Source organism: Schistocerca americana, chromosome 2 (assembly GCF_021461395.2).
Source record: "Schistocerca americana isolate TAMUIC-IGC-003095 chromosome 2, iqSchAmer2.1, whole genome shotgun sequence".
NCBI classification, from domain to species: Eukaryota; Metazoa; Arthropoda; class Insecta; order Orthoptera; family Acrididae; genus Schistocerca; species Schistocerca americana.
In genome coordinates this window covers 415,812,095-415,835,940 of record NC_060120.1, presented here as the reverse complement: position 1 = coordinate 415,835,940, position 23,846 = coordinate 415,812,095, and the positions used below count along the sequence as shown (strand labels likewise).

General features: G+C 37.6%; 1 protein-coding gene across 3 annotated transcripts in view; it reads left to right on the top strand.

Moving 5' to 3' along the window:
* The window catches only part of LOC124594894 (zinc finger protein ubi-d4), a 256,583-nt gene that overhangs the window by 141,068 nt on the left and 91,669 nt on the right, over positions 1-23,846 (top strand). The window contains exon 7 of one of the 3 annotated variants that reach the window (XM_047133369.1): positions 10,663-10,968. The exons of 1 other annotated variant lie outside the window; for it this stretch is intronic. In XM_047133369.1, the coding sequence (XP_046989325.1) occupies positions 10,663-10,968 (306 nt within the window). Of the gene's footprint in view, positions 1-10,662; positions 11,017-23,846 lie in introns of all 3 variants that reach the window. One more of the 3 variants, XM_047133367.1, reaches the window with a different exon arrangement.

Here is a 23,846-nt window from a genome sequence, read left to right as displayed (position 1 = left end):
AAAAGGATTACTATGAAATCTAGCAAGTTCTCTTTCTTTCTTGTGTGTGTCTGTTGAGGATTCAGTGCTTCCTAAGGATTTACATTTTACCAAAACTTCTCTACAGAATTATATTTACAAAATAGTATTGTATGATGAACTCAACAATGTTACATCAGTTTATTCAATAGACTTTGTAGTCAGAGATGTAACTTCGTAGATTGTGGGCAAGTTCCAGACTAAAAGTCCGAAGGTCCATGGTTTGATCAGTCCTAGGATTGAATCTGCCACTTATTTTTTTCTTTCACCAGTAACAGTAATTTGTTAATGTGAAAAATGCTAAGTTGCATTGTGGTTTGGAGTTGGCCTAACTGTAGGTCCCCCAATAACTTGCTGAGTAAGCCACTCGAAAGATAAGGCAAGGACTAGCATCTCTTTTAGGGAAACGTCACCCAGTGAATCATCGTGCTGTGTTCTAATGAACCTTTGGATTGGGGATAGCTTTCCATTATTTAGTCAGTGATAAATGTTTGTATATTTTGTGATCTGGTTGTCTTATCTCAGATTTTTTACATATTTGAAAATGTTTTCCTTCGTTCACTGCCGAATTTTTGTCGTGTTATAGTCTAAATGATAAAAACAGTAAACTGACATGCAAACAATGTGTTTCCAGTATCTTGTGAATGATAGGTTGATGTGGTCCACTGAACTACCCATCCTTGTGTAACTTTTTTTGCAATTATCCTACATCAGAATAAAGTTTGGATTGTTCTTAAAATAAGTATTTGCCTAGTGCCTGAACAGTGTTTTTCAAACTACAGATGACATCTACTTCAGTGGCTTGTTAAACTGTAACCTTACTTTCTCCTGTTTTACCCTTAATAATGATAGTTTTGATATTAACAGTGTGTCAGCGTTAAAACCAAGGTGAAGCAAAAATTATTAACCTCAGTATTATGGAAACAATAAACAAATGTGAAGGACAGAAAATTTCATAGCAAAACAAGTACGTGTAAAAATATGGAATAAATCTGAGAAATTTGAAGAAATTAAATGGTAAAAGAGAACGACACTAAAAGTATGGTAGATGTGGGGTAGCATCATTCACCTTTCTATGTGTAAACAAAGTAGAAAATGGTAAGAAAGGCAATTGATGCAAAAGACACTGCTTGGAGAGATTTTTGAATTGAGCAGAGTTATCAGGAGCAATTTGGTCTTCGATTGGAGATGTTAATAATCCTTATCAGATCAGTTGTAAAATTTCTGCACACAAGCACTAGGGCCTTTTGCTACAGTTTAATAATTTCTCTCGAGGTCACTGGGGGAAAATTTATGTGAATGTTATTAAATGCAGTGAAAATGAAAATAGATGAAAATTAAACTCTGTTTTTTGTAAACATTTGCAGAAAGCATAAATGAGTGGACAGAAGTGAAAAAAAAGACTAGTTACATGCAAAAAAGTGTGCCTTAATTACCATGTTTGCTGTGTATGTGGTTGATTGAAATCACAAGAAGAAGTAAAAAATAATAAATTAAACATAATCGCCCTCATCAGCAGCATCCATTTGATATTTACTTCTGGGTGAAGGCCTTCTCCAACTTTACCATCCATTATGTTCTTAAGCACCAAGCCATGTGTGACAAGACACTGGAGTTAGGAGAGTGGCAGTTCAAATCTCCATCCACCCATCCAGATTTAGGTTTTCTGTGATTTCCTAAAGCACTTAAGATGAATGCTGGGCTGGTTCCTGTGATAGGGCACAGCTAATTTCCTTCCACAGTCTGAGCTTGTGCTCTGTCTCTAAGGACCCCATCATTGATGAGACATTCAACCCTAATCTTCCTTTTCTTCTGAAGCTGCTCTGTAATGGTTTCTCACGTCATTATCCAGCTTCTATTAGGTTGGCTCCTCTCTGTTTCCTTATCTATTGGAACCTAGCAAAGAACTTTCTTGGTCTGTGTACATATCATGCCCACCTGTGAGTATCTGGAAAGTTACGACCAGCATGATGATTTTGAAGTGGTGTATTTAAGTTTCAAGAAATTAATTGGGATTGAAGGACAACATGATTGGCAAGGAGGAACATTGTAAGCAAAAGTTAGATAAATAGTCAAGCTGCAAACTAAGACATCTGCAAAGGTTGTTGTACATAAAATGTGTCTTTATGATTTGGGAGATTTATTAAGTTTTCATGAATTTGACCATACACTGGTTGTGTTTTATCGTACTGTGAGCAGTTTGACAAACCTAGCAGAGTGGGATTGTAAAACTGTATACATTTGCAAAAGCAGAGATTATTATTGCAGAATGACACTTTCTTTTCCATTTTGATGAAAAGTAATTAGAAAATGACTTTATGTGAAGTATCTTGGAAATTAGGATCCTGTGTTGGATGAGTCTTGATTGTTTCCAAAGTTCGCAGTTCAGTGTGTAATGTCATCAGGCAAGTAATTATTTCATTACTTGCTCCTAAATTTGTCCCTTATCACATCTAGATGAATTAGGTGAATCTTCCTACATACATATTAGTTTGAGTTCCTATTTCTTGACAGAAGCCATGAAGTTTTTCTGTTTCTGTATTAAAATTTGATTCAAAAAGTTAGCTGTCTTTGAAATTCATAAAATTATTCAAATTAGCAATATTTTTTGTTTCAATAAAACTTTGGACACCAGAATGCTGTAGACTTATCTAAATTTTTTATGTAATGCACTACATCATCCAGTTCCAAAAGAAAAAAAAAGTAACTACATGAGAATAATAGATTGGACAGCAAAACAAGCAACAAAGTTGTATCAAGCTGATTTTGTTTCCATTGACAATTGCTCTGTGATAAGACTCAGTGGCTGTTTTAAGGTTTCTGAGGTAAGAATGTTTGAGGGCCTTATCAGTTTGGAAACTCCTTCACGACTTCATCATAAATTATGTATATACAGAGTGGTAAAATAAAACTGGCCAGGAAAATATTTATGAGATTGACATGGACGTGACCCTTGTTAATTAACAGGAGAATTGCCCATCGTAGAAAATGCTAGAAACCATGAGTTCAGTGCACCAATCAGTTGCGGTCATAAGTCTGCACTTTTTTATCTCTGGCATGCTCTGTTGTAACATGCTATGTCATAACATTGAGTGAGTGAGAGGAGCAGATGTGTGTGGTGACCAGTTGGATGCAACACAAAATGATGCCATGTGTTTATTGTAGAGTGTTATGCAAGCACAATTCATTTAAAATGTGTGCAGAATTGTTTGTGCAGGAGTTTAAGATTGGAAATGTTTAGAGAAAGTGTCCAATGAAGTCTGCAATGCAGCACTTAGCAAGGTGACCATGTGGCAAACAAATTTTTGTAATTTTTTATATTCATAGTACTTGAAGTTCAAAACCCAATTATCATTTGCCTAAAGTAGTTTGATGCAACTCTCAAAAATTCTGAAGAAAATAAATTTGAAATTTTCCAAGCGGCTTTAATACCCAAAAGCCAGATTAGTTTTTTTTTGAGAGGCAGTGTAGCTCTGTGATAGAATACATTTCTGGCACATGTGGAGCCTGGGTTCACTTCTTGTCTGATTTTTGAATAAAGGTTCATATTCGTCAAGCATTTTTGTGAAGTGCAAAATACATGTTGTGGTCTTCAGTCCAGAGACTGGTTTGACGCAGCTCTCCATGCTACTGTATCAACCATAGTAAAGCTACATGCCCTCAGCAAAAATTATGGCTGTAGTTTCCCCTTGCTTTCAGCCATTTGCAGTACCAGTACAGCAGGGCCATTTTGGTTAGTGTTAGAAGGCCAGGCCAGTCAATCATCCAGACTGTTGCCCCTTCAACTACTGAAAAGGCTGCTGCCCCTCTTCAGGAACCACAAGTTTGTCTGGCCTCTCAACAGATACCCCTGTGTTGTGGTTGCACCTATGGTACGGCTATCTGTATCACTGAGGCATCCAAGTCTTCCCACGAATACCAAGGTCCATGGTTCTTGGAGGGGGTAAAATACATAAGTATGGAAAAAAGTGAGTAGTGCTCGAGACTGATAATCATGAAATTGCTGGTTTGAATCTCATTTGATCTCTTTTTTCCATTCAGTTCGAATTCCTATGTCATTTAAATATAAAATTCATCAAATAAATGCAAATTGATTCACAACCAACTTATTTTTATCAAAAATGCACATCTCCTTATTCGTAACTACATATTGCACACAAAACTCTAGTTTTTGTTACAAATATAAATTCTTAATTACTGATCCTCCGTCAAAGATTTGTAGTAAAGATTGTTGAAACTAAAAAAATTACACATTATATTTCTTCTATTTTTATATATTTTATACTTCACAGGAATGTGCAAAGAACATGACCCTTTGTTTAAAAACTTACCTCAGCCTGGAATCAACCCCGCCGCTCTCCCCTCCCCCCACGTCATGTGAGCATTCTACCACATAGAAACACTGCCTGTCGAAGAACCGATCTTACTTTAGGGTACTAAAGATGCTCAGAAAACTTCAAAGACAGTTTTCTCTAAAGTTATTGAATGTTACGTCGAACTGTTATGGGAGGTGGAAATTTGAGCTCTGAACTTCGCGCATTGTAAATATAAAAAGATATAAAAATCCAACTGTCGTGTGGTCTCCTGTTAGTGACAAACTCATGTGAAATGTACCCTATAGCCAAAGGGGTGTGGGGTGGGGTGGGGATTGTAACTATCTGAAAAGAGTTAACACAGAAAAATCTTGCTCAGTTACAGGAAAGCTTGGAACACACAACTACAAAATCTCAAGCAATAATTAATAGGTCGCCTTGTGAAACATTATTAAAAAGGCCTTTCACCTGCATCCTTACAGATTTACTGTTGTACATGAATTAAAGTGACCAGATGAATTTTGTATGTTGAATTCTGCTGGTGGCGGAATCGGGGCTTCTGGATCTTAAGTTTTTCATTTCTCCATATGAGGCCTTGTTCAGCCTGTCAGGGTATGTGAATTCACAGAACATGTCCCATTGTGCATCAGAAAATCCCTATCAGTATTTTAAAGAGCTACTGCATATTCTCAAGACTGGTGTTTGAATGGCTGTATGAAAAGTTTCAGCAAGATTTGATGTGTTCAATGAGCAGATGCTGTGTTGTCTCTTGGTCACTTAATCTCTCTAACAGCGTTTGTTACCTGTTGTACAAATTGAAGTATCAGCTGTACTCAAATAATGCTCACACACTGGACAGCTACAGCAGAACATTGAAAACGCTGTTGCTGCTATCCATCAGGCAGAGTTGCTATGAGTGTCTTCACAGTTTCACTCATTAAGCGCAGCCATTTCCAGTGCCTTCTGTGATGTTCGTTAACAAAGGCCAATTCTGCACCAGTCTTATTGTAAATATATTCCAGGTCACTTTTATCTCCCCCCCCCCCCCTCTCTCTCTCTCTCTCTCTCTCTCTCTCTCTCTCTCTCTCGTGTGTGTGTGTGTGTGTGTGTGTGTGTGTGTGTGTGTGTGTGTGTCAGTGTCACTTCTATTAACCTGTTATGCAACCATTATTCTTAATGAAAGAAAACTCTTTTGTCTTACATTATATAGTTAGTAACAAGGAAGATGAGACAGGCAGAAGATAAATTTGGATGAGTCACACATGTTGAGTATCTCACTTTGAAACACTTGTCAGTGTTAAGTGTTCCAGTTCTACACAAAAATAAGTGTATTACTATAAAGTATGTCAGTTGGTCTTAGGCAAACTGTCCAGATTAACATCACCAAATGGCCCATTATTGACAGTTCTGTGGTATTAACAGCAGTGATACAAAGATATCAATCTGGACATTTGTATCCCCCACCTTCAACACTCTTACTTCCAAAGTGGAGGTGGGCACTGAATCTCCAATATTGCAACTTATAAATAATTAGCAGCTTTGCTGAGAGAGGAGGTACAACAGTTAAGACGTTGGACCTCCATTTAGTAGACATTAGTGTCAAATCTCTATCTTATTATCAGGATTTAGGTTTTTCCACATTTTCTCTAAACTGCTTACAGGAAAAGCTTTTCCTACCTCAGCTTGTGCTCCATTTTTAATTACCTTGTCATGCACAAAACTATAAAGACCAATCTTTTTTCCTTGGTATCATGATTCCTCTGGCCTTAATTTACTAATATCTCCTTCACTCTTGGGTTGTCCATTCTTTTCCACATTCTGCTGTCATCTTACCTGTTTAATCCCTGCATTTTTATTCTGTCTATGCCATCAGTTTATATCTTCATGCCTTTTGTTGTTAGTATGTCATTCTATTCTCTTCGAAACATAGCTTATTTGGGGGCAGAAATGTTGCACTGTACTACAAGGAAAGTATCATGCACATGTTGCATACATGTTAAAGTTTGTTTTGCATTGAAAATTACAGAACATTGGTCTTTACCTCATATCAGTTTCCAAATTTTTGTTCTAATTAAACCTGCAAGTACCAAAATTCGAAGAGAGCGAAAGAATAGATTCTTGTATATTAAACTCAACAAAAATCTATTGAACTTGATGGTTCATCTTTTATATAAGTTTATTGCTCAGGGAAGGGAAGATCACCCGTGGGTAAATTTTGAGTGCGTTTACAAGGCAGTTTTTTGTGTTACTATCTTTTTTTTACATAAACAAATTTCATGGCTGACAAATAGATATCAATAATGATCATTATACTATATGAGAACCAGCTTGTGAGGTAACTGCTTGCAGTTCAATGTATATACGTCTCAGTTCCGTATTGACTGTCTTGACTGTTCAAATGAGAAAACATTTTACTTGTCCTGCTGTTTAACGGTGCTGTTTATGACTATTACTCTAGTAACCTATACCACATATGTCCTCTGGATTGTAATGTCTATAAAGAATTTCTTTTGTTTAACATGAATTTCTTCTTCAGCTGGTATAATAAATTACTTTGCTTGTCACACTTCTTGGTATTCACCACAAGCTTGGTAACCATCTTCTGGTCTGCCGCTTCTTCCTAATTGTAGGTTTAGTGCTGCCAAAAAAACATCCTTTTCTGAAACACTCAGGACACTTATCTAACTGAACTTGTTATACTTCATTTGATAAAAAAAACATATTTATTTTCTTGAAATGAATATACAACACATTCATCAACAATTCATACGACAGTACCTGACTGCTTATAATCAATAGACCTCACACATGTCATATAATTATTTTTTTGAGGTCTTAAGAAACAAAATCCGTGAAAATTTTATGCGAACTTTGGGCTTAAATTGCACAGACTAGCAGCCAAGAAACCCACTGCATTAAGCAGTCAGCATCTGATCTTGCACAAACTAACTACTCTGCACACGCACATGCTAATATAAAAGGTGTGCATTAGACAAATTATTGCAGCCCTCGGCCAAAATGCTGACAATGATCGTAGTGAAATTTCTTGCTGATGGAACAATTTTTTTTTTTCCCCCAGTATGTCTAAAGCATCTATTTGCCACTAGAGAGGTGTCTTGTAAATTATACTTTCATTAGGAAGCTCTGTTCCATTAAAACTTGTTCAGTTCATTTAACAGTATGTAACTTATTTGTAGTAAAGTGATGTGATGCTGCAAACTAGAAAATTTGTACATCAAATGTTTTCATCTACCAGGTTCCATAACACAATTTTTACTTACTTTTATGTTTCAATTATAGATACAGATTGTCACAGGTGGCTTACTGTCCTAAAATTCTAATCTCACTATTGCAAGGTATTTGTCATGAAGTCCAATTTTTTGATCAGTATTTCTGCCACATGAAGCTTTGACGTTTAATAATGCAACAGGAAAATACAGGTGGAGAGGATGTTTTATGAAAGTTCATTTCTGCTCTAGTATACTCTTGTTTCACTACATTGAGAAAATAGGTGTGAAAGGGGATGTCACCAATGTTGTGACTAATAAAAATGAGTGCCAACTACTATTTTAACTGTAAAAGACAGTTGATTGGTAGAAAAAGTTGTCACTCTAATAAGAGGCTTTATTATTTTTTATTTTTTGAAGAGTTCTTCATTTATGCGAAGCCCTTCAAAAGACACAGTTAAACACTCCATGAATTGACAGACCTGGGATGTGGAACATCCTTTACTAGCTCTCAGATAAAATTATTGAGATATTAAATGTGAATAACAGTAGAAAGCTATACTCATTAGTGAAAGTGGAGGCTGTCGCACATGTGCCAAACACATTTGGATGTAAACAATAAGCCCTAAATTTTCAGATCACGTTTGCTTGTTTTTTGAGCTGTACAGATAAAATAAGTGCAGAGCTATGGGGAAATGATAAAGCAAAGAGCAGTGACAGGCAGACAGTTCTTTAGATCAGAGAGATTCTTAAGATGAGAGAGAAAGGAAATGTAAATGTCTTTTTGAGTTCTACGGATAAATGTGGATGCTTTGGTAAAGTGAAGAACAATTACAGAAAGGCACTTGGTGTGATGAAAGGGATGAAGGAAACTGCAGTGGTCAAGTGCAACATACATGAATGAAATTTAAGAGATAATAGCAATAAAGGAGGATTGTTTCAAGACAAGCTCTGCTGCAGAAGGAAAGATTAGGTCTGGAATCAACTGCTGCATTGTGCTCCCAGTCTTGTCTTTCATGCAGAACATTAGTTTAATAGTCTGCAGCATAGCATCTATGGAGTTTGAATGAATGGGAGAGGGGCACTGGCAGATATAAACTTTGTGCTAGGCTGTAGTTAGAAATCTACATCGTTAAAAGAGATGCTGTCTGCACCACTTCTGGAAGTCCCTTGATCCGCTTCTGCCATCCCTTGATCCACATCAACAAGCCTATGGATATTAAAGTTTTTTGACCAGTGTGAGAATACACTATTTTACAAGAAAAAAACACTATATCTATGATTTTCTTCTTGCCAAGATAGGAAGCAAATTTCTGCCAAATTAACAATTTCAGTTTTGTTTCCTGCGTTAATATATTGTCAGCTTTTTCCACCATACGTGAGATTATATTCATAGTGTTAATTTTATTAATGCACTCTCAGTAATGTTTACTCCAATGCACTCTTTAGGTGGTCATCCAAGCATTAAAAAGGATTAGCAGTCAGTAACAGGAAGTTAAGAATTCACACCTCACAGATAGCCAGCAGCCATGTATGTCATCCAAAACATCTTTCACAGATTGCAAAAAAGACAAGGTTGTGGCAACACAGTCAATAGTTGCAGTCAGAACAGTCACAGCTAGAAAGTAAGGATGGAAACAGACTTCTACTAGACCTGGGTCTTGCAAGCATTCCAAGAATGCCTGCTGATTGCTAGTTTTCAGCTAACATTATAAGAGACATTCTATACTGTCTCATGAAACCACATTCATCAACAGCAAAGATAACAATTTGATGAAAATTGTATGATAATATTGATACCTACCTTTAACATTTCAATACTGAGTAATTATTTACATATTTATGTAGATATCCACAAAAATACGTGCAGATATTCATGTACTTGCAAGGTTTTACCCGCAATTTCACTATTACTGTAGATATCCACAGTCATACAGACCTCTAGCTGTAGTATTTGCTTGTGAAATATTTGTGGAAACTAAAGAACTGTGTTCTACACAGTGTTTTAAACTGATAGTTGGGTTGAGTAATGGTGGTGGTGGTGATTCATATTGGTGGTGGTGGTGGTGGTGGTGGTGGTGGTGGTGGCAGAACCATTAGTAGTGAAAGCTAAGTGTGCACTGATGAAATAAAATGTTGGGGAAGATGAAGCACTGAAAAGAATGAAAAGAAATGTTTCCTATTCCTTGTAGTGGGTTAGTCAGACGTCAAACTACGGTTGTTGAGTGTTTTGGGAAGGTGTAACTTCCTGATAAGAAACTGCTTACACTTAACACTTAAGAGCCAATTCTTGAGTACTGTTCATCTTTTTGGGATCCATATCAAATCATATTACTGAAGAAAATAAGTTCATAGAAGATATGCACAATTTTGTGACAGTTTAGTTGATTGGTATGCACTACAAGGATGTGTATGAAATTTCAGTGGCGCTACCCTGTAAGAAAGCCCTCACTCATCACGTGGAGGGCTTCTCTAAAGCCACAAGAAACTTTCCTTTCTTTTAAGAAGATTATAATAGTGTTAGACATGCTATTCTAAGATGAAGAGGTTGGCACAGGAGAGGAATTCATAGTGATCCACATCAAACCAGTGAGAAGAGTGATTGTAGGACCACCTTCCCACTTTCCCCAAACCCCTTATCTTTAAAAGTGGAGTTTGGGCACTTCAAGAAGTATTAAGACAGTTTTTCTTCCTGAAAGCTGTCCATGAATGAAATACGATTGGAAATAAGTGCAAATAATGTTAGTGCAAGGTACCCAATTACGTGTATCGTGTGATGACTTGCACACCTGAACATTGATAGTGAATTCGAAAACCGCCATAAGAAACATTCTAGGGATTGGCAACAGGAATCATATTTTGCAATGTAGGAAACAGTTGTTGTTATTTCCAACTATTAAGCTCCATGTGGTCTGAAAGTCCAAATCGGTGTTTACATCCAAGTGTGTATCTGTCAGCTGCAACCAAAGCCTCTTATTACATTTTGAGTACAGCATTTTTAACTATTATTCTTCAATTTTAAAACAAACAAAAACTTATAGGTCGAAGAGACATCAGCTCATATCCATTTAGGCAGTCTGAAGTGCAGGTTAAGTTTGTTTCAGTGTGTGGAGCGCGGTACAAGACCCGACCTGGGCTCACGTACCACTACACTCACTCTCACAAGGATGAGGAGAGCGGAGATGCCCCTTCGACGCAGGCACAGGTGCCTCTTCAGGGAGGGGGCCAAAGCCCAGTTGTGGGCTCACCCGGGCCTGCCCACACGTCTGCTGCTCCCACACCCGCTGGTGAGCCCTTCGCCAGACAGACGCCACAGGCTCAGCAACTGCAGCCGTTGGCTCTGCAACCACAGCAGGGCCCTGGCCCAGCTGGGCAGGTTCCAGTGCCAGTGCCTTCACAACCGGAGGCAGGTTGGAGCAAGTTCCAGGACAGTTACCTCACCTTCCTAAGTGCCCCTGGTACGCTCACTGCCAGCTGGCAGCTCATGTCAGAGTCTCGCCATACCCTCTACCTCTTGACTGGCATGCTGGACAGATAGCGAGATGACCCCTTGTAGAGAGTAGTTGTGGCTCTTCCTTCAAGTCTGTTAGCTACTTTTTCTTCTTCATTATATCAGCTTGCATTTATTTGTTGTTGTTTTTATTTTTGTGTTTGCATTTTGTATGAATTTGTATCATTTTTACTCTCCACCAATTTGTGAGTGAAATAATTTTGGTGCGTTCCTCAAATTACTTCAGTAATCAATTATGCATTGGGTTTCTCATAGTGTTTTGTGAGTGTTGTGACTGTGTACCATTTCTGTTGAGATGCTAAAGCCACTGCTTCTGACTAGGATCTTGTGTGTTTCATGCAACACCACCTTTTATGTGAAAGTCTCATACTGCTAACTCATGAGTGAAAAATATTCTAACACAGTGCTGTCACTGTCATATTCACAGTTAGGCTTCTTGCACGGTTTTTCCTTCCCTTTAAGTTGTGTGAGGAACTGACTAGTTACATAACAATTTCCACCAGTTACTTATTTGTTTGTTGGTGTGGTACACAGTTTCTTAATTGTAAGAAGAAAATTCGATGGAACGTCAGAGTGCTAGAAATTTTAGATAACTATCTCATTTAATTTAATCAAACCTGCCAACTGTTTCTGCATTGCCAGTCCAAAAATTCCATATTGTGCAAGACATTCAGAAATAATGGAAAGCATTTAAGAATTAAATTCGTCTCTCACAAAAACATGTACATTATTAGTCATTAGATGTGCACTTAATGAAACAGTATTGTTGGAACAGCCATTTTGGTGTTCTTGTAATTGTCTTTACGCTGTGCTCTCCAGTGGATTCTCGACACTAATGACAACTGCATTCTGAGCAAATACATGTTTGCGTTTCATAAAACAAATCTGATGCGAATGTTTCAAATGCAAATGAGAACATTCACTATGCTTGCCATTAATAGCCAGTCTTTATGTTACTTACTTAAACAAGCAATTGTTTCAACGATCGTGCATCTGTATCACTATAAATGCGAGCACATTACAAAAAGACTGACCTGCTTGCAGATACCATTTTGGAACTTTCTGACATAGTTCATTTTTATTTGACAGATAGCATCATGTGATGAGTGTAGATGTATATGTTCTAAACTTTTACGAGAAAAGACATCTTTTTTAAGCCCATTGTACACCATATGACATTTTGTAGTTCTTTGCCATGCAGTTGATTTTTATATTCATGGATTTAAGTGCTGTGTATTTCCAGTAGCAATTTTCAGCTGGTAGCATCTCCTTGTACTGTCTTACATTAGTCATCATGTGACTTTTGCATCATTGAGCTTTTCAATTTTCATAATTATGCTTTCCATAGTTGCAGTTATTATTCAGCATTTTATTTGCATGAATTAGCTATTTCGCATACAGGTGAAATCAGTTGGGAATGTTCTATTTGCTATTAAATTTTATATTTCAGATTTTTCACCATTATTCCTTTTTGCATTGGAACCTGTAATCATCTGTTACTAGTTATATATTTACATGAACTATATATGTTTTATTTCCAGAATTGCCAATTCTGCATACTTTGACACCTCATTAGTTTTGTTCTTTGTCACTTCTTTTCATAATGCACACTAATGACAGCTGGCTGTTCATCATAATTTTAATGTAAATGAATACTTAATTTGTGACTGTTTCTTGTACAATCATTTTAGACTGAAGAATTTGGTATGGCCTGTAACGCATACCAAAGAACTCTTTAGTACAGTCTCTTTACTAAATTGTTTTATATTAGTTTACTATGCGGGCTCATGGGAGAATTTTGTTTGTGATAAACTGCAGAATATTCCAAGTTTACCTTTAAAACATTTGTTATTATTCTCTGTTTTTCATTTGATACTACTCATTCGGAGAGATTTTTTAGCTGTCTAGTTGACAGCTACGTTAGAGAATTTTGACATGAGCTATAAACTGTTAATATCAATCACCTTATATTGCTTTTTAAGACATTTTCAATGTCTTTACTTTTCTTTCCTTTTACTTTTCTTTCTCTTTCCTTTGAACAGAGAAATGTACATCTGTAAAAGGTGTAATTATTATTTCTTTCTTTCTTTTTGTTCACTATTTTTCATGGGATTAAGGAAATGTGATTAAAAGTTGCTGTAAGACAGAGAAATGCACATTTGGAAAAAGCAGTAATTATTATTTCTTCCTATCTTTTTGTTCACTGTTTTGCATGGGGTTAAGGAAATGTGATTAAAAGTTGCAGGAAGACAGGGAAAACAGAAAGCCAAGCAGCATTACAAAGCCAAAAAATGTGGAGGTGATTGATGATTGGGGGTTTGATAAGGAAAGAGATTCTAATGAGGAAATCATCTGCAGTAAAAGGCTATCACAGTGCTGTAGTTTCTGGTTTACGTGATATCAGTGACATTATTAATGATAATTACTTGAGCAATTAACTGCTAATTTTTCACCATTATGAAATTTTTATTCAACATAATGACCTAAGATCAAAGCACACACTTATGAAAAAACCCACAGAAATTTGCCAGTAAATGAGGAACTAAAAAATATACTAATAATGGGATACTACTATTTCTATCTGTCAGAATTGTAAAGGGAGTGGCTTTTTGCAGCAGGATAACACCGTAAGCTCTTTAATTTATGAGAACTTTAAAGAAACTTTGACATGCTCCTTAAAGAGTTTGTACCAAAATAATAATTAAAAAAAAAAAAAAAAAACTGTAAAATTAAAGGACAGAATGGCTGCCCATTACTTTACCTTCATGCAGCTACATTTCAAGTACTGTCAATAGACAACTCAAAGTAGAGAAGAGTGTCCTAACTTTTAAAATCATTAGTTCCTTACCTGGGGAGGAAAGCTAGACAGGTTGGGAAGATTTGAAATGTGAGGTTGAAAGCAACTCAAATATTTTGAGGATGAGACCCCTCCTTAAGGGGATGTTAGAAACGAGAGGCAAGTTATTCAGAATCCAGATTACTTTTTCCTGAAAATCACACAGGTAGGTTTCTGTGCTCACCAGAGTATATTTATAAGTAAATGATGGAGCACATTTTGTAATGGGGTGATCACTGGAGTACAGTCCGTGTAGTAGTAAAGCAGGTCAAAAGTGTGAGAGAACACCAGATATGAGAGAGAATTACATTTATATTTCTCAGTTTTTGATTATGAACTTAGTTTGCTTTGGAGACAGATAAACAAATTGTAAGCCTTCTGGATATCTTTTTAGAGTAAAATGGCCCTACGACTCCAGGAAAACTATCCCTAATGGATTCACAAATGGCTTGGTGAACTGAATATTTTAAACCTTTTCATAACTATTTTTTAACACAAGGCTGGAGCAGATACACTACCTAGTTAGTGTACCCCTGGCTGTTTTGGATTAGATTAAGTCCAAGAAGCCTTCAATTTTATCCATAACTTAAAGAAATAAGTTTTTAGTTGTAATTTAACAATTTAATATTTTGCATTTTGAGCTGTAAAGTGGAAACCTATGCTAAAAATCTCAGTTTTTACCTTTTTTTCAACTCTAGTAACTTTTATTAGAAAGTTTATTTCATGGTGGCAGTATTTTTATTGATGAAAAACATATATTTTCTAATTAAAAGTGGTGTGTAACACCTTGCTCTTGAATTGATATGCACTTCCGTAATGTATTTTCTATATCATCATCCTTAAAACGAGGAAAAATTGAATAAGTGTACATGTACAGAATTTTTCAAAAAATAATGCAATTCTTTAACATCAAAAGTTTGTTAAATAAACATATCTAAATTGTATGATTTTTGAGGGCCTTCTTTGAAATGTTTTTCTGTGTTGCACAATAAATTTTGAAGCATTATAATGTACATTGTGTGAATTTGTACTCACTACACTGATAGTATGCATCTTTAAATCACCCTTTTCCAGTCAGCTTCTTGCTTCCCTGAGAACACATTATTCTCTTGCAATGGTCAAATTGCCTGGAAAATACAGCCATATTTGGCATATGATCAGTCGTCGTCCAGTTCATAGTTTTCTCTCAACCAAAGTCTTCCCCTCTGTATAAGTGCGATACCTAGGAGACTAATATCACTCCTTCCCCCTGAAGTGACTTTGTTTGTGCCTTTCTCTTCTGATGTTGTATTTGAAAATAAAACCACTTTGAAACCACATAGTTAGTCTTTCCAACAGGAAATTTGACTAAGGATACAACATACTTAGTTTGAAACATTTTTTGCTTTAATTCCCCAAAATTCTGAGCCATTATCACTATCTTCATAATCAGGAAATTACTCTGAATATCCGTCTTCAGTCAGAAAGTGCTGATGATTGTAATGCACTATTGCTGCTGGTTCATCTGTTCCTTTGTCTTCAAACCAGCCTAGAAGAAAATCTGTCCCTTGATGGAATGAGGAATGTCAGTTAGCAGATAGAGACAGTCGAGCTATGTTACGTAGTTTTAGGAAGGGAAGGAATGAGCTTAGTGGAGACAACCTGCCTTTTGGCAGGTAATGGCCAAAGTTAAATCAATCATCAAGGAGTGCATGGAGAGAATTCTTAAGTGCCCTTAACCATTCCGCAATTGCTGCAAAGGTATGGGAGTCAACACAGGGAATAAAAGTCCAGACCCAGTAGCTGCCATATTTTTTTAAAAAAAATTGTGTCCTTCAAGCAGCACCTGTGGAAATAGCATAGACAATGGCAAGACACTTTTGTCATTTGACCTCTACCTATTACATGAATCATCAATTCTGCCAACAATGGGAACACATGGAGAAACACAGTCCAGAGTTTTCGACTGGCAATTCGGTACCATATAACTACCCTTTCCCCATGTCGAAACTACAGTCTTCACTAGCAGCAGCTTGTGGCACTGCTCCAGGACCCGAGAAGATTCAACATGGCATGCTAAGACTTCTAAACACGGAGACAAAAAAGTCCTCTTGTGCCTCTTCAACAAAATATCCAGATCCATGGTGGGAGGCAATTCCAATACCACTTCTGAAGTCAACAAAGGACAGTCTATCTCCAGATGGCTACAGGAATGTTGTGTTGTATAGGCAAATAATAAAATATTTTTGGACATTGAGCACTGGTTCCTAGCTAATTCTTTGTCACTAAACTTTGAAAAAACACACTACATGCAGTTCAGAACTTGTAAGGGGTGTCCAAAAGTATATACCTAACATACAATGACAAGCAGAAAGAAAAAATGGACAGTGTTAAATTCTTGGGATTACAGCTTGATAATAAATTCAACTAGGAGGAGCACACCACAGAACTGCTGTAGCGTCTAAACAAATCTCTATTTGCAATGTGAATTCTGTCAGACGTAGGGGATATAAAAATGAAAAAGTTGGCGTACTATGCTTAATTTCATTCCATAATGTCATATGGGATTATTTTTTGGGGTAATTCATCAAGCCAACCTAAAGTTTTCTGGGCACAAAAATGTGCAATGAGAGTTATGTTTGGTGTGCACTCAAGAACATCCTGCAAAGGCCTGTTTAGGGAGGTAGGTATAGTAACTATTGCTTCCCAGTATAATTATTCCTTAATGAAATTTGTCATTAACAATATATCACTTTTTCAAACCAACAGCTCAGTTCATGGAATCAATACTAGAAATAATCTTCCCAAGTATTTAAAGTCACTTACTCTTGTACAAAAAAGTGTGCATTATTCAGGAACACACATTTTCAATAACTTGCCAGCAGCCATAAAAAGCTTAACAACCAATGAAATTCAGTTTAAGAGAAGCCTAAAGGATTTATTGGTGGCCAACTCCTCCTACTCCATTGGTGAATTTCTCAGTAGAACCAATTGATTTTGATTTGTGTGTGTGTGTGTGTGTGTGTGTGTGTGTACACAATCTAACTTCTGCACCATTTCAGTGCAGTATTGTGTTCATTGTAAATAAGTATTGTAGTAGTACTATTATATGTTTATTACCTTATAAATAAATAAAAACATTTTTTTTAATTTTAAATTCGCATTAATGCGTTAATGCAATCTTAGTAAATGAGTCTTGTAAAATGATCCTTTCATATAATGTTCATTTTATTGGTGTATTCTTTGATGTTTGGGAAGTGTGTGATACCATCTGGAGACAAAATATTGTCATCAACTGCATGAATGAAGATTTCATGTATTGCTTGCAGTCCCTCCTCACTGAACAGTACTTCCAGTATCAAGTCGATGCTACATATTCCAACCTATTCCTTCAGAAGAATGGTACTCCTAGGGATAGCGCTTTCAGCATTGCTCTTTTTACTATAATAAGTCAATAAGGAGTCCAGTCAAATATTCCTTATTTGTGGATGACTTTGCAGTATTCTACTCTTCCTCTAATCTCACGAGTATGACACATCAACTACAGCTAACCCTTAAAGATACTAAACCAATTGACTGATACAACTGATTTTAAATTCTCTACAGGAAAAAGAAAAAAAACTGTGTGTGTTCTAATCCTTCATGTCAGTCCTTTACATTCCCAGAACTCAGGCTGTGGGACACCACCTTGAATTTTAAGACCTCATTGTGGTTTGTTGTTGTTGTTGTGGTCTTCAGTCCTGAGACTGGTTTGATGCAGCTCTCCATGCTTCCCTATCCTGTGCAAGCTTCTTCATCTCCCAGTACCTACTGCAACCTACATCCTTCTGAATCTGCTTAGTGTATTGATCTCTTGGTCTCTCTCTACAATTTTTACCCTTCACGCTGCCCTCCAATGCTAAATTTGTGATCCCTTGATGCCTCAAAACATGTCCTACCAACCGATCCCTTCTTCTAGTCAAGTTGTGCCACAAACTTCTCTTCTCCCCAATCCTATTCAATACCTCCTCATTAGTTACGTGATCTACCCACCTTATCTTCAGCATTCTTCTGTAGCACCACATTTCGAAAGCTTCTATTCTCTTCTTGTCCAAACTGGTTATCGTCCATGTTTCACTTCCATACATGGCTACACTCCATACAAATACTTTCAGAAACGACTTCCTGACACTTAAATCTATACTCGATGTTAACAAATTTATCTTCTTCAGAAACGATTTCCTTGCCATTGCCAGTCTACATTTTATATCCTCTCTACTTCGACCATCATCAGTTATTTTACTCCCGAAATAGCAAAACTCCTTTACTACTTTAAGTGTCTCATTTCCTAATCTAATTCCCTCAGCATCACCCGATTTAATTTGACTACATTCCATTATCCTCGTTTTGCTTTTGTCAGGACTCATCTTTTGTCAGAGGTTAACATGGCTGTCACATGTCCACAATCTATCTGTAGATATCTGAAGGCACTAAACATCATAAAATGTCTGAACGGTAAGAACTGGGGAACAGATCGATCCAGCCTGCTCACGTTCTGTATAGAACCTTCACCCGCGTGCAACTTGAGTATGGGTGCATTGTGTATAGTTCAGCTGAATTTCTATCTTTAAACTTATTGAATGCTGTCCTCATGCAGGTCTTAGACGGGGTACAGAAGGCTACTGAACTAGTCCCATTTCAAGCCTCTGTGCACAGGCTGGTGAGCTGTCTCTGACTATAGAGCAAGAACTATATAAAGTGAGGCCCATCTCCAAACATCGTGTTATCAGTGTTGAGTTGAACGATCCATACAGTGAAGGTTTACTGGTTATCGGTTAACTAAGCTTTTTTCTGTCCACGTGAAGGACTAACTTAGACATGATGAAGTGCAGCAAAACCATCAGACCATCAATAGATTTAAAAATGTTTTTAACTGCATTTTATCACAGTGTTGTGAGCACATGGCAGTTTTCACCCATGGACCAAAGCATGGGGACAGTGCTGGGTGTTCTCTTATCTTTCTCCATTATATCATTAATATCTGCTTACCAAACCACTTCTCTGTGTGCTATGCAGAGCTGTGGATGGTCAAGAAGGCACTGGAGAATGCAAGCAAGTGTCATGCCTGTACAGACACTCTTAGTGCTCTACAAGCTATTCAGAAAATTTTACCACCATATGTGATTGTTGACTGGTTCAGGACACTATCCATCTCCCTGATAGGCGAGAGGGGGGGAGGGGGGGGCCTTCTACTGGGTCCGTGGACTGCGGGAGTCAAGAAGAATGAGAAAGCTGACAGGGCAGCAAAGACAGACTTGCCAGGAAAATACCACAGTTCACCTTAATATCCGACTACAGGCTAGTGTAATGGGTAACAAAGAGAGTGTTGGCTGAGTGGGAAAGACAGTGGCTGGAAGTGGTCAACAACAAGCTGTGGTTGGTCAAACCAACTATTTGCGTATGCACACTTCCATTCTAACTCCAGGAAGTGGCAAAGTGGTGCTAATGCAGCTTTGTAGTGTACTCTGCCCAAGAAAACATGCTTACCTTTTGCAGCATGAAGATGCACTGGAATGCAGTGTTTGTGGTATCACATGCACAGTACACTGTTTTAATCTTGTGCATTTTTTAAACTGATAAGAGGGAAGCCTTTGGTCTAGTGAGGGGCGTACCTTAATTTTTGGTACTGATGAAACAATAGCAAATAAATTGTTGGCATTTTGTGTAGATTCATGCCCAATTTAATTGGAGGACGGTTTTTATGAGCTTTTGGGCGGCTGGCTCATCCTGCTACTTCCGCCGTTAGCCAGCCGTCTTAATGCCATCCACTGTTTTATTAATACCATTACTGTATGACAGTGGCATGAATACATATACCACAGTTTGTATATGAAATTTTTTATGACTTTCTACACTAGTGCCATGATATTGAGAAAGGACACTGATCACAATGCAGTTTAGCACTGAACAGTTTTAAATCCATCTATCAGACTGTGCCTCGCTATTTTGATGCAACACGCTCATCTCTGGAAACATTTAGCTTCAAAATCCATGTTTGTAGGGATAAGCTTTTTATACATCTTTAGGTAATCATCAAAACTTTACAAATATATGCACTGATAAATCTAAACAAGAAGATTCTGTCAACTATTCTACAGTTTTTCCTGGCTGTGTCTTTAACAATTTGCTTTGAGGTGCATTTATCTGATCTGTTGGTGTTGTTAAAAATGCAGGAGCAGATGAGACAATATCCACAGACTAATTTTCTCATCTACTCCAATTCTCTAAGTAATCTTCAGTCATTTGCCAAGCGAAGATAGTATAATGTTGCTGAGTGCTGGCACATGCATGAATACAAGGAAATGAGCAAGCTGTTGTGACACTATGACACAAGGGGCTCATGCAACGAAAATAATGCATTACTCTGTGTTGCCACATTGAGTGCTGACACTACATTGTTGTGAAGAACAGTGTGTTAATGGGGGAATGAGTGGGCAGAGTTACAAAATAACAAACTAAGGTAACTATTCGAGTATAATGAACATGTTACTTATGAGGGTTGTCCATAAAATAATGTTCCCAAGCACCTGCAGTCGTGAAGAATGCTGTTATGCAGGATCTGGCAACACTGGTGTGTAGCTTTGTTCTGCCTCTCCCATTTTCCACCCCAGCAAGCTGTCTGCAATGCTCGGTCTTGGCTTGGCAATCGTTAAGAGGTTAAGCTCCCACTCGCATCTCACGCTGGGTGTGAATGGCACTCTCTGTGTGTGTGTGTGTGTGTGTGTGTGTGTGTGTGTGTGTGTGTTTTGTCTGCAAATAAGACTGCGCTGGTGGACATTCATTCCAAACTGTGTGAAACCCGTGCAGAAATTTACATTAGCAGAAGCAATGGGTATGATAAGCAGAGGATCAAGTAGGTAAAAAGACGAGGGCTAGTAGAAATCCTTGGGTAACAGAAGAAATATTGAATTTAATTGATGAAAGGAGAAAATATAAAAATGCAGTAAATGAAGCAGGCAAAAAGGAATACAAACGTCTCAAAAATGAGATCGACAGGAAGTGAAAAATGGCTAAGCAGGCATGGCTAGAGGACAAATGTAAGGATGTAGGGGCTTATCTCACTAGGGTTAAGATAGATACTGCCGACAGGAAAATTAAAGAGACCTTTGGAGAAAAGAGAGCCGCTTGTATGAATATCAAGAGCTCAGATGGCAACCCAGTTCTAAGCAAAGAAAGGAAGACAGAAAGGTGGAAGGAGTATATAGAGGGTTTATATAAGGGCGATGTACTTGAGGACAATATTATGGAAATGGAAGAGGATGTAGATGAAGATGAAATGGGAGATACGATACTGCGTGAAGAGTTTGACAGAGCACTGAAAGACCTAAGTCGAAACAAGGCCCCAGGACTAGACAACATACCATTAGAACTACTGACAGCCTTGGGAGAGCCATTCCTGACAAAACTCTACCATCTGATGAGCAAGATGTATGAGACAGGTGAAATACTCTCGGACTTCAAGAAGAATATAATAATTCCAATCCCAAAGAAAGCAGGTGGACAGGTGTGATAATTACCGAACTATCAGTTTAATAAGTCACGGCTGCAAAATACTTACACAAATTCTTACAGACAAATAAAAAAACTGGTAGAAGCCGCCCTTGGGGACGATCAGTTCGGATTCCGTAGAAATGTTGGAACACGTGAGGCAATACTGACCCTACGACTGACAATGTTGACTGGAATACCCTCTTTCAAATTCTGAAGGTGGCAGGGGTAAAATACAGGGGCGCGAAAGGCTATTTACAATTTGTCGAAGAACCAGATGGCAGTTATATGAGTTGAGGGACATGAAAGGGAAGGAGTGGTTGGGAAGGGAGTGAGACGGGGTTGTAGCCTCTCCCCGATGTTATTCAATCTGTATATTGAGCAAGCAGTAAAGGAAACAAAAGAAAAATTTGGAGTAGGTATTAAAATCCACGGAGAAGAAATAAAAACTTTGAGTTTTGACGATGACATTGTAATTCTGTCAGAGACAGCAAAGGACTTGGAAGAGCAGTTGAACGGAATGGACAGTGTCATGAAAGGAGGTTATAAGATGAACATCAACAAAAGCAAATCGAGGATAATGGAATGTAGTCCAATTAAATCAGATGATGCTAAGGGAATTAGATTAGGAAGTGTGACTGTTAAAGTAGTAAATGAGTTCTGCTATCTGGTATCTCAAAATGATAGGCAAATGTGAAATGGAGCTGGGATATTTGTTGCAGTAGGCACAAAACTCAGGACCACAGAGGCAGAAATTGAAGCTGCATGTGAGGTTGTTTGGGCAAGACTCATTATCAAGGATGGGCATAAAATGATTTTGGATCTTTCTATCGCCAACCAGACTCATCTCGTGATGTAACCATCAACTTTAGAGGAAACCTCAGTTCACTTGTACGTAAGTTCCCCAATCATACTGCAATCATTAGTGGAGACTTCAATCATCCAATAATCAACTGTGAAAATTACAGTTTTGTTAGTGGTGGGCATGATAAGATATCCTGCAAAACTTTACTAAATGCCTTCTTTGATAACTGACTAGAACCGATAGTTAGGAATCCCACTTACAATGGAAATGTATTGGATCTAATGGCAACAATTAGACTTGACCTCTTTGAGGATGTTCACATCAAAACTGGTATCAGTGACCATCACGCAGTTGCGGCAACAATGATTACCAAAGTACAAAAGACAGCTAAAACAAGCAGAAAGATATACATGTTCATTACTCTAGATAAAAAATCAGTAGTGTCATATCTCAGTGAGGAACTTGAAACTTTCAGCACAGATTAGGAACATATAGCGGAAGTCTGGCTCAAGTTTAAAAGAATAGTTGACCACGCACTGGATCGATATGTACCCAGTAGATCAGTTAATAATGGGAGGGAACCTCCACAGTATACAATCATTGTAAAGAAACTTCTAAAGAAACAGAGGTTACTACATAGTAGGTGTGAAACAAAGCGTAGAGCTGTAGGTAGAGAGATACTGAATGAAACACGTTTGCCTGTCAAGAGAGCAATGTGTGATGCGTTCAGTGACTACAATAGCAGAATATTATCGTGTGGTCTTTCACAGAACCGAAAGAAATTCTGGTTGTTAGTGGCATCAAAGTTAGCATCCAGTCACTAGCAAATGAGACAGGAACTGAAATGGAGGGTAGCGAAGCAAAAGCTGAAATGCTTATCTCCATTTTCAAATGTTCCTTTACAGAGGAGAACTCAGGAGAAATGCCCCAATTTAATCCTCATACCACTGAAAAGATGAATGAAATAAGTATTAATGTCACTGGTGTGAGAAACAACTGAAATCAGTAAAATTGAGCAAATTCCAGGCCCCAATGGAATCCCTGTCACATTCTATACTGAATATGCATCTGAGTTAGCCCATCTTCTAACTATAATCTATCATAGATCCCTCAAACAAAAAACTTTACCCGGTTCATGGAAAAAGGCACTTATCTTGAACAGAATGACCACCTCGATGCCAACCAGCGTAGATTTCGAAAACATCGATCATGTGAAACCAAACTTGCACTTTTAAGACATACTGAAAGCTTTGTATCAAGCCAACCAGGTAGATGCAGTATTTCTTGATTTCCAAAAAGCATTTGACTCAATACTACACCTATGCTTGCTGTCAAAAGTACACTCGTATGATGGGATAATAAGTGAAATTTGTGACTGGGGTCAGATCTTGATAAGATATTGTTGTGGTGTAGAGATCGGCAACTTGCTCCAAATGTTCATAAGTGTAAAACTTTGCACATTGAAAGCTATATGAAATAGAAGGAGCACATGACAGTAGCAGGTAAGGAGAATGGTCAAATTTGATTTATTCAAAGAATTATAGGGAAGTATGACTTATCTGTGAAGAGAGACACTGAAACAATTCAAAGGTGGAGTACTAGATTTGTTATTGGTGTGTTCGATCAACAT